The sequence below is a fragment of the Zootoca vivipara genome, chromosome 5 (genome assembly GCF_965207765.1).
Source record: "Zootoca vivipara chromosome 5, rZooViv2.hap1.1, whole genome shotgun sequence".
Taxonomy (NCBI): Eukaryota; Metazoa; Chordata; class Lepidosauria; order Squamata; family Lacertidae; genus Zootoca; species Zootoca vivipara.
The window spans coordinates 10,920,658-10,932,005 of NC_142588.1; the positions used below are offsets into that span (position 1 = coordinate 10,920,658).

An 11,348-nucleotide genomic window follows, 5' to 3' on the forward strand; every position below is an offset into this window, starting at 1 on the left:
GGAATCAGCGTGTTTTTACATGAGTAGAATGTGGCCGTTTATTTAAAATGCATCTCTGGGTTATTTGTGGGGCCTGCCTGGTGTTTTCACTTGAGTAGAATGTGTGCTTTTATTTAAAATGCACCTCTGAGTTATTTGTGGGGCATAGGAATTCATTCACACACACCCCAATATAGTCTGAGGGACTGCTGAAAATGTTTCCTGACCCCTGATTCATGCTGTTGACTCATATTAAGCTTTTGGTAAACTAAGATCCCCTAGATCCTTTTCACATGTACTTCTGGCAAGCCAGGTGTTATGTACTGAGCTGAATCCTAGAACAATAGGATTCAGAATCAGCGGGAGCTACCCAATCCAACTCCAGGTGGAAGTGAATCCGCAACCTGATTGGCCTGCTGGAGCAGCCAATCAGGCGGCTGGCAGAAGTGAATCTGCTACCTGATTGGCCTGTAGGAGCAGCCAATCAGGCTGCAGGCAGAAGTCAATCCACAATATAATTGGCCCACAGGTGTAGCCCTGAAGTAGCCAATCACGCAAGGCCCATTGTGTAAATAATGTATATAAGCAGATGGTTTTGGGAAAAGAGCCATTCGTCTTCTCTTCTTCTCCTTGATGAATATGAGCTGAATAAAGAGCATGAAATTCACTCTCGACTCCGAGTATATTTCACCAGGTGTCCCCCATCTTATATTGGTGCATCTGGTTCTTCATGCCTAAGTGCAGAACCTGACATTTGTCCCTCTTGAATTTCATTTTGTTAGTTTTGGTCCATTTCTCCTATCTGTTAAGATCATTTTGAATCCCGATTATGCCTTCTGCGGCATTAGCTACCCCTCCCAGTTTGGTGTCATCTGCAAATTTGATGAGCATCCCCTCAGTTCCTTCCTCGAAGTGTTTTTTACAAAGACGCTGAACAACAATGGGCCCAGGACAGAACCCTGCAGCACCCCACTTGCCACTTTTTTTCCAGGTTGGGCAGCGCTCTAGTAACCAGAGGACGAACATTGGAGCAACTTGGTTCGTGCCATCCCTCTGTGTTTCAGGGAAACCACAACCACCGTTTTAGTAAGGGCACAAGTGTCAGCCAGAGCTCACTCCTTCAGCCAAGGGAGCTGGAGTCATGCCCTGAAATTGCTTTGTAATTTACAGATGAAGCCTACGTGGGAAGAAAAACATTTCTGGGCAGTCTGGAATGGCTCTGAAACCTTCCTAGAAAACCGAGTTCAGTTCTGCTTTTGGGGATGATCAAGAGAAAGTCTCCATCCTTATACTGGATACGACCAGGAAGGGTGGATGTCTTTGGATCCCAGAAGGAATTTGATTAAAGGAATTTGCTTTCCCATAAAAAAGGACTCTAGGTAATAACCAGTCTAATATAATCTGTACTGATAATCAGTCACATCTAACCACAAGGACTAATGCGAGCCGCCCAGAGTAGTTGAGGCAACCCAGTCAGATGGGTACCATATAAACAATATAATTATTATTTGCCTATCACATCTATCTCATACATACGGTAGCATACATAAAACAATTCCTTACAGTAGTACCTTCGAGACCAACTAAGTTTGTCATTGGTATGAGCTTTTGTGTGCACTGAAGAAGTGTGAATGCACACAAAAGCTCATACCAATGACAAACTTAGCTGGTCTCGAAGGTGCAACTGAAAGGAATTGTTTTATTTTGTTTCGACGGCGGCAGACCAACACGGCTACCTACCTGTAAACAGCATGCATAGTTTCTTCCTCCCCATTTTATCCACATGAGATCTGTGTGAGGTAGGTTAGGCTCAGAGACGGTGACTGGCCCAAGGCCACCTAGCGAATTTCATGGCTGAGCGGGGATTTGAATCCTGCTCTTCCCAGGTCCTAGTCAAGCACTCTAACCACTACACCACACTACACTAGGTGCTCTCCAGATCCCATCAGACTCCAGCTCCAGCCAGCGCTAGGCTAAGGTTTTAGCAATGGCTCATTTATAATCTTAATGAAGATTAGGACATAGCCTGTTTCAAGCTTTGGAAGTTCCTTAGCTCTGTGAAACGGAGGTATGCAGTTTAGCTGTGGCCCTCTGCCTTGTGACCTGTTTCTTAGTGCCTGGCTCAGTGCTGAGCAATTTGTTCCAAGATGTCTTGAAGGTTGTTTATTGGGCCTGTCTTAGTTCTGCCCTTCCTGGCCAAGACAGGGGACATTGCCAGCTGCGACCATGTAAAGTAGCTTGGTTTGCTTGTTGCATTTCAGAGCCTAGCAAAATTGGGAAGAAAACCTAGAAAGTCACCCACAAGGAAAAGACTCTCCGCTGGACCCAGCTCTGGGCTAGCTAGAAGAACAAAGGCCAGTGGTAGTGTTTCAGTTTGATGTGAGCAGGAGGGAAATCGTTTCAGCCTGTTAAACACGTCAGGCTGCAGGCGGCGGCGGCAACAGAGATCAGAGCACCATTGGGCCTGATAGTTTGAATCCAAGGCAGCTAGGGGAGAAACAGGACCCCCTTGGAGAGTAATGCTGGAAACCCCTCCATCATAAACTCAGGTTGTATATATGTAGAAATAAACCACATATCATAAAGACAGCATCGTTATCTGCTGTGCCTCATCTCCAAAGGAAACACGGACTCTGGACCCTGGAATCCCACACCGCTCAGCGATAGTGGTGCCATGTCACAATGTAGCTTCCATTGCCACCCCTTGTTCTCTCAACGTTACAGAGAATCTAGCTGACTTTTGCTGCTTTTTCCGCATTGTCCTCCCATCTTTTCCCCAGGCATGATCCCCACCCCCGCCATACATTTCTAAAGCATTTCTAAGGCCTTCGTTTCCAAACGATTGGCGGCAGATATTCTCATGCCCCCTTGGCACTCCTTTGTGTATTTGCAGGACCTCAGAAACTGAGGATCTGCCTCACTATTTGTTCTTTGGTTCACTTTACTCTGAACCAAGAACCAAATTTCTGGGATCTGTTCTGCCCCATCTATATTCCAACACCATTTCAGAAAAGATTTCCTACCTCCTGTCAGACACCGGTTGCAGGGTAACCCACAAGGTCTCTCTTTTTGCCCTAGCAGCAATAAAAATCTGGGCAAGAGTTATTGAGGAGTTTGCAGTCAGCTGCTTTGGGAAAGCTCTTATTTAACCTCATATCTGTTCATAGAATCATAGAGTTGGAAGAGACCACTAGGGCCATCCAGTCCAACCCCCTGCCAAGCAGGAAACACCATCAAAGCATTCCTGACAGATGGCTGTCAAGCCTCTGCTTAAAGACCTCCAAAGAAGGAGACTCCACCACACTCCTTGGTAGCAAATTCCACTGCCGAACAGCTCTTACTGTCAGGAAGTTCTTCCTAATGTTTAGGTGGAATCTTCTTTCTTGTAGCTTGAATCCATTGCTCCGTGTCCGCTTCTCTGGAGCAGCAGAAAACAACCTTTCTCCCTCCTCTATATGACATCCTTTTATATATTTGAACATGGCTATCATATCACCCCTTAGCCTTCTCTTCTCCAGGCTAAACATACCCAGTTCCCTAAGCCGTTCCTCATAAGGCATTGTTTCCAGGCCTTTGACCATTTTGGTTGCCCTCTTCTGGACACGTTCCAGCTTGTCAGTATCCTTCCTGAACTGTGGTGCCCAGAAATGGACACAGTATTCCAGGTACTGTTCATAATTAATCTTTTTCATCTGTATTAAATTTTACCCTTTCAGTCTGTACATTCTATAGATGTTACATGTGACTGATGTAATATTGCAAAGATGTAGGTTGCACTGTATTTTCCGCCCCATAGGACGCACCTGACCATAGGACGCACGTAGTTTTTTAGAGGAGGAAAACAAGATATATATATATATATATATATATATATATATATATATATATATATATTTGCTTTCTTGAATTGTCCTAGGCATGGCTCTGGCTCTGGCTCTTTGCATGGGCTCTGGCTCTGGTCGGGGCTCTGGCTTATGCACGGACTCTGGCTCTGGTCAGGCTCTGGCTTTGCACAGGCTCTGGCTCTGGTTGGGCCCTGGCTCTTGCATTCGCTCCATAGGATGCACGGACTTTCCCCTTTCCTTTTTGGGAGGGAAAAAGTGCATCTTATGGAGCAAAAAAATACGGTATGTATGAATCTAGGTGGCAAGGTGGTTTTATGCAGTATCTTGGGATTTGTACTGTATTTATTTATCTTATATGTGAATGGCTTCTGGCCCAAGCATTCATAAACTACATCTAAATATGTTAGTGAAACAGCTGCACAGGCTGCCAAAAAGCTATGAAAGCTTTTCAGAGTGACTTTTCCTCTGAGTTGGAACTTCTTATTCATGACTAGTAAATAGCTAGTGGAATTGTCCTGTTCTCTAGGGGAAGGAGTTTTCTTGGCAGGGATATGGGAGTGGATTGCCAGTTCCTTCTCCAGGGGGATCACATTTAGTGAAAACTCTCCACTATGACCTGCACCATCTTGGTCCTGCACGGCATAGCTCATGGCGTCTCTGAGTTATTCAAGCCCCTTCGCCATGACAAGGCAGTGATCCATGAAGGATTGAATTATGGTGCTGGAGGAGACTCTTGAGAGTCCCATGGACTGCTAGAAGATCAAACCTATCCATTCTTAAGGAAATCAGCCCTGAGTGCTCCCTGGAAGGACAGATCGTGAAGCTGAGGCTCCAATACTTTGGCCACCTCATGAGAAGAGAAGACTCCCTAGAAAAGACCCTGATGTTGGGAAAGATGGAGGGCGCAAGGAGAAGGGGACGACAGAGGACGAGATGGTTGGACAGTGTTCTCGAAGCTACGAACATGAGTTTGACCAAACTGCGGGAGGCAGTGCAAGACAGGAGTGCCTGGCACGCTCTGGTCTGTGGGGCCACGAAGAGTCGGACTCGACTAAACGACTAAACAACAACAACCATGGGAAGGACTTTAACTGGTTCATTTTCTCTTTTCTTTCTTTTACAGTACAACAGCACTGTTAAGTCAACAAACACAAAGCACTTCAGTTTTACCGTATAGTTGATGTAACATTCAAAAACCAAGTTCAAAACTCAAAACTTTCCACTCAGAATTTTTATTTGAAATGTTACAGAATGGCGTTGGTTGTTTTTTTAAAATTGCTGCTCGGGGTGGGGGGACATTTTCTTGTGGCTCCCCAGTTTATCCACAAATTAGTTAATCCCAGGCCTCTAAATTACAGGGAACCAGGCAGAGGGCCTTCTCAGTAGCGGCGCCTGTCCTGTGGAACACCCTCCCATCAGATGTCAGGGAAATAAACAACTACAGTGGTGCCTCGCTAGACGAATTTAATTTGTTCCACAGGTCTTTTCTTATAACAAAAAATTTGTCTCGCGAATCCCATAGGAATGCATTGAATTTTTTTTTGAATTTTTTTTTTTGCCCATAGGAACACATTAATTGAATTTCAATGCATTCCTATGGGAAACCACGATTCGCTAGACGAATTTTTCATAAAACAAATTCGTCTAGCGAGGCAACATCCGCTCGAAAAATCCTTTCGTTAAGCGGCAATTTCGTTAAGCAGGGCATTCGTTAAGCGAGGCACCACTGTATATGACTTTTAGAAGACATCTGAAGGCAGCCCTGTTTAGGGAAGCTTTTAATATCTGAAGGACTATTGTATTTTAATATTTTGTTGGAAGCTGCCCACAGTGCCTGGGGAAACCCAGCCAGATGGGCGGGATAATAATAATAATAATAATAATAATAATAATAATAATAATAATATGTTGTTGTTGTTGTTGTTGTTGTTGTTGTTGTTAATGATGATTTGGATTCCTGCATTCAAACTCAAGGGTCTACCATTGGCCCTCTCTTATCTAAGCTATGTCTATTCAGAGCATGGGGATTTGGCTGCACTGATACAACACATCACAACCCTACCAGCCAGCAGCTTAACAGCTGAAATCTCTGGGCAGGACCAGGCATGTAAGAGTTGTTGTATCATAGGCATGTCCAACAGGTAGATCGTGATCTACCGGTAGATCACTGGACGTCTGTGGAAAATCACCGGAAGATTAGTGGCTCCCCCCAAAGAAGCTAAAAAACTTTGGCTCCCCTAAGAAAACCTCAACATCTTTGCCCTGCACCCCTAAAATGACCTGAAACACCAGAAAACCACCAAAACCAGGGCTTTCCTTCAACAGCTTTGACCTGAACCCCCCAAAAGGGGCTAGATCACTGCCAGTTTTTAACTCTGTGAGTAGATCACAGTCTCTTGGAAGTTGGCCACCCTGCATCGGAAGCAAACATAAAATCTGCCCAAACAGTCCTTAGCGGCACATTTGCCATTGAGCCAGAATTTGACACAGCGATGGCACTGAATCTGGATCGAGAAGGGAGCCTGCATCATATCGCAAGGTGCATTTGGCAAGACTGTGTGCCTATTTCCTGATCTCATTGGATGCTGCGCAGGTGAGCCAGTGAGCCCAGGGCAGAGCCTGAACTTTTCACCTCACCCACTCTGCAATCTCTTTATCCACCTTGAGCACACCTTTGACTCCCTCATCTTCAAAGGAACAATTGCCTCCTAACCAGTTTCAAGAAAAAGAGGTGCCGGAACTCACCATGAACGACTAGCTCCCTTGTTCTCTTATAATGGCAATGGTGCCCGCCTGAGAGGTGCCAGAACTGGGGGGGGGGGGAAGCCTTGCTGATCTCCTGCTACGAGTGTATTAAATGCTTGTTGTTGATGCTGATATTTGTGTTTTGAGCAATAAGCTCCTCCAGTTCATTTTTAGCATCCTCTTGGCCTTGGAGGTAGCTTCCTTCATCCTTGGCATACATTCAAGCCGAGCTTTTCGATATTATGGTGTGTGTTTTTTAAATCTCCCGAGCACTTTAGGGAGACTTGACCCTCTTCCCTTTGCATTTCTGCTTCCTTTTGTTTTAAACCCCCCCCCCCTTTATTGGGATGTTTCCTCTTTGAAGACAAATATGACTGTTGGGTCCGTTTTACATATATATTGAATCTAACCAGCGGCGTAGCACCCATTTTTGGCGCTCGGGGTGGGCATGCATGTGCACCAGGCATGGGGGGTCCCAGCCTAACCTTTGTCGCCAGAGTGACCCCGACTTCACCAGAGCAATGTGGGGCCATACTGAGCTGCCTGCCTGCTCTTGTAGGAGGGAGTCCACCTGCCCAACATGGCCCTTGACGGACAGAGTGGAGCACCAGGCCAGATCATGCTGGGGTCACCTGCATGGGGGTGCCTATTTTACACCCCCTCAAAAATTGTGTGCCTGGGACACGCCCCCCCCAGTACTCCCCATGCTATGCCCCTGAATTTGACACCACTGTGGTTCCCAGTTCTTGGGTGGCACTTAAGACTAACTTCAGAGTCACCACTCCTCTTGCTGGTTCTATGACCAGTTCTAGGTAAAGGTAAAAGGTAAAGGACCCCTGGATGGTTAAATCTAGTCAAAGGCAACTATGGGGTTGTGGCGCTCATCTCACTTTCAGGTCGAGGGAGCCGGCGTTTGTCCACAGACAGCTTTCCGGGTCATGTGGCCAGCAGGACTAAACCGCTTCTGGTGCTACAGAACACCGTGATGGAAACCAGAGCACACAGAAACGCCATTTACCTTCCTGGCGCAGCAGTACCTATTTATCTACGTGCACTGGCACGCTTTCAAAGTGCTAGGTTGGCAGGAGCTGGGACAGAGCAACGGGAGCTCACTCCGTCCTGGGGATTCGAACTGCCAACCTTCTGATCGGCATGCCCAAGAAGCTCAGTGGTTTAGACCACAGTGCCACCCACGTCCATGGCTCCCCATTGGGGAATTGAACCCCGGTCTCCTGTCTTGACAGGCAAGGATACTTGCCACTATGCCCATGCTAGCTAGGTTCATGAGGCAGCCCTGTTTTGCTAGGTTCCATGACAAATCTGAAAACGGCTACTGGGTGCCTTTAAATTGCCTAGCAATGGCAAAGGGTGTTATCGCCCGGGTCCCTCAGTCTTGCAACACAGTGAGCAATTTCCCTAGTGGTGTGGGAAACCAGCAGAGCTCTCCAGAGATCATGTATTTTGTTACATTTATATCCTGCATTTCCTCCCAGGAGTGTAAGGCAGCATATACACACACCTCTTCCCGTTACCATCACAGTACCCCTCTGTGAGATAGCAAAGGCTGAGAAACAGCACTATTTAACCTGGGGGGTGGGGGGTGGGGAGGCAGCGGCAGGTATGGAAATCTAAGAAACTCCACGTCACCACACAATGCTCATTGAACAGACAAAAAAACTGGTGGTGTTCAGAACCACCCCTCGAGGAAAGGGGAAACAGAGCTCTCCCCAAGCCCAAGCAACCCAAGAGAAATCCAAAAATAATAAAAGAAATGGGGAGGATCAGGGGATCTTGATGGGCATACCAAAAGTGCCCATGACTGCCACTGTGGGGACCCCAGGATTAGCTTACCCAACATAGCTGTCAGCTTTCGGATTTGAAAATAAGGGATCAGCAGCCTCACCTGTCCCGGGGACAGTCTATGGTATATCTAACAATCCAGGTTAGCAGCGGGAAACGGCGCTGGAATAAGGGAATTTCCAGCCAAAAAAAAAAGGGAAAGTTGACAGCTGTGGCTTGGAACAAGGGAGTTTCCCGCAAAAAAAAAGGGAGGGTTGACAGCTATGTTACCCAATGAGCTTCATAGCTGCATGGGATATGAACCAGGGATTTCCCAATGCTAGTTCATTAGCAGAGCAGCAAGCTTAGAGTAGCAGCCTAATAATAATTATTATTATTATACCCCACCCATCCCTACCAAAGCTGTGTATACAGCTTTCAATCCCATTCCAAACACATTCTTTTGCTCCAAGAATTCAGGGCACTGCTATTTACCCCTCACAGAGTTCAAATCCCCAGCAACTCTTAACCACACACAGTGCCCAGAATCCTTTGAGGGGAAATAATGTGCTTGGAATACGCTTTAAAGGTACAGTGCGTACACAGGGCCTCCCCCCCCCAAAAAAAAGTGCCAACAGAGTATAAGTAGCCCCAGGAAGCTCAGGCAAGTGAGCCAAGCTACACTTCATAAAGAGAAAGCAAATACAACAACATTGTGACCACCTCACATGTAGCAGATCGTGGGATCAGAGTGATGGGTGTGTTTATGGAGGAGGGGGGGAGATACAGGTATCCCTCTTAGTTTCAAAGAAACACTTCCGCTGAACTTTCAAAAAGTTCCCCTCTACCTTCAAGTTTTTAACCAACCTCTCCTGTTATTGTAACAATCCACTATCAACATTTGGGACAGAACACACACACACCCCATGAAGAAGAAGAAGAAGAAGAAGAAGAAGAAGAAGAAGAAGAAGAAGAAGAAGAAGAAGAAGAAGAAGAAGAAGCAATAAAAAATATTTCATTCTCAAGTCATTGCACAAATGTATAAAGGCCACTCCAAGCTCTATGGCAATCCATGGACACGTAAGCATCTTGATAATATCCTATTTTTTCTACATGCGATGTCTAACTAAGCTCATTTACTTGGATGCAAGCCAATGCACATTTTCTCATGGGGTTAAATGGCGCTTACTTCTACATGAGTCTGCATAAAATTACTCCTCTGCTTATGTTATATTTGCAAACTGCCCTGTGATCCTAGGAGGAAGGGAGTTTTAAAAACTTAATTAATAATAGTAACAATAATAATAATAATATGTTTGGAGCTCAGGGAAATTGCACTGGCATTGCATCCATAGCTGTCAAATTTCCCCTTTTCTCGCGAGGAAGCCTATTCAGCATAAGGGAATTTCCCTTAAAAAAAAGGGAGAACTTGACAGCTATGATTGCATCCCTCTACACTGGTTCAGCAGTTGCGAACTCTGAGGTTCAAGCTCCCCGGCTGGAAATGCTTTCAGATAACCCCCGTTCTCCTTTCCTGTCTCTCTATCTCTGCTTTTCCTCCTGTTAATCAAACAATACGGCCGATGCAGTACAGAGAAGTGCTAAACGCAGCTGTTTTGCCGCAAACCACTTCCCCAGCGATCACTGTGCAAAAGTTACCGTTCTTGCTTCCCTCCTGCATGGAGGTGGAGTTGCTGTGAATGGCTGGCCCTCTCCTCTCCTGAGTCTAAAAACCAAGCCTCACCATCGCTACCACCGACCACCCTGTTACTGTACCTCGGATGCCTTTGCAGATACAGAAGCAACACGCAGAGAAAGGCTTCTTCTTGCCAACCCTCATCTCCTCTTTCTCTCTCTCCTTCTGGTAGGGCAGGGAGTCGGTCAGCTTCTCGATATTCTCATAGGGGTTCTCCAAGATGGATTTGGGATTGTAGATGGCCCTGATTTTCAGGGAAGAGGAAGGTGATCCGTTATAAACGGGGTTGTCCCATGCCTTATTCCCCAGGGTTTCCAGCTCGTGCTCTTCTCGGGCTTGGAAATGGCTATCGGCTCGGTTGTTGAGGTGGGAAGAGCTCATGGCGAGGCAAACCGAGCCAAAGTTTCTTTTCAGTTCAGTTGCCGGTTCGTTCGGAGGAACACAGAGGAGAAAAGCAGGCAGGTCAGCAATAGGGGGAGCATAGGTTCTGTTCTGCACTCAGCTGCTGAACAGCCTCGTTCTTTTATACCAATTCATTGGGTGACAGGTAGAGAATGGAGGCACAGAGCATTGTTGGAACAAGCGCAAGGTCTATTCTTTGGTGAGCACAGCTACACCCAGGGGAGGATCTCTTCCTCGCTGTGAACAACAGCCATGAAAACCAGCATGAGGTGGGGGGGGGGGAGAGAAGACGGCGAAGATATTGGCTGATTTTGGCCCGGCTTCCAGGGAAGGAGGGAGGCGAGAAAAGGCCGGGTGTTCATTGGACACCTTGGCTTGCCGATAATGAGTGAGTGGCACCTGGCAGATCCCCAAATGTGCTGGTTTTTAAATAGAGCTGCGCCGACAGAGCGTTTGAGGTTTGTAAATCAAAACGTCAACTTGTTTTCTGAGGCTCCTCTTTGAACTGGGGCCTTGCAGAACGCCAGCATTCAAAATGGCAACCTAGGAACAGGCACTAACTAGCAGCAGCAGCAACAGCAGCGGCCATATAAAATCCACACGCAGGCCAATTGTAGGATCAAGGGTGGCAGCTCCTGGGGGCCAAGTCCTTTTGGGGCCCACCAATATTTTGGGAGTGTGGGCTGACCCCACCAATGTCCAAAAAGTGGAGAGGCAAAGCGTGGAGCTGAGCTCAGCATGGCTCCAGTAGCCCGCTCCTTCCTCTCCTCCTCCTGCCTTGGAGGGGAAAGAGCAGGCACCCCCAAAGTGTGGCCCTCCAGATGTTTTGGCCTACAATTCCCATCTTTCCCGACCACTGGTCCCGTTAGCTAGGGATCATGGGAGTTGTAGGCCAAAACATC

At 46.7% G+C, this 11,348-nt stretch overlaps 1 protein-coding gene across 2 annotated transcripts in view; it reads right to left on the reverse strand.

Moving 5' to 3' along the window:
* Positions 1-10,585, reverse strand: part of PKD2L1 (polycystin 2 like 1, transient receptor potential cation channel) — a 37,555-nt gene extending 26,970 nt beyond the window's left edge. Inside the window, exon 1 of one of the 2 annotated variants that reach the window (XM_035137878.3) lies at positions 10,125-10,585. In XM_035137878.3, the coding sequence (XP_034993769.2) occupies positions 10,125-10,425 (301 nt within the window). In that variant the 5' untranslated portion in view covers positions 10,426-10,585. The remainder of the gene's footprint in view (positions 1-10,124) is intronic. The other variant, XM_088669458.1, reaches the window with a different exon arrangement.
* Between the last annotated feature and the right edge of the window lie 763 nt (positions 10,586-11,348).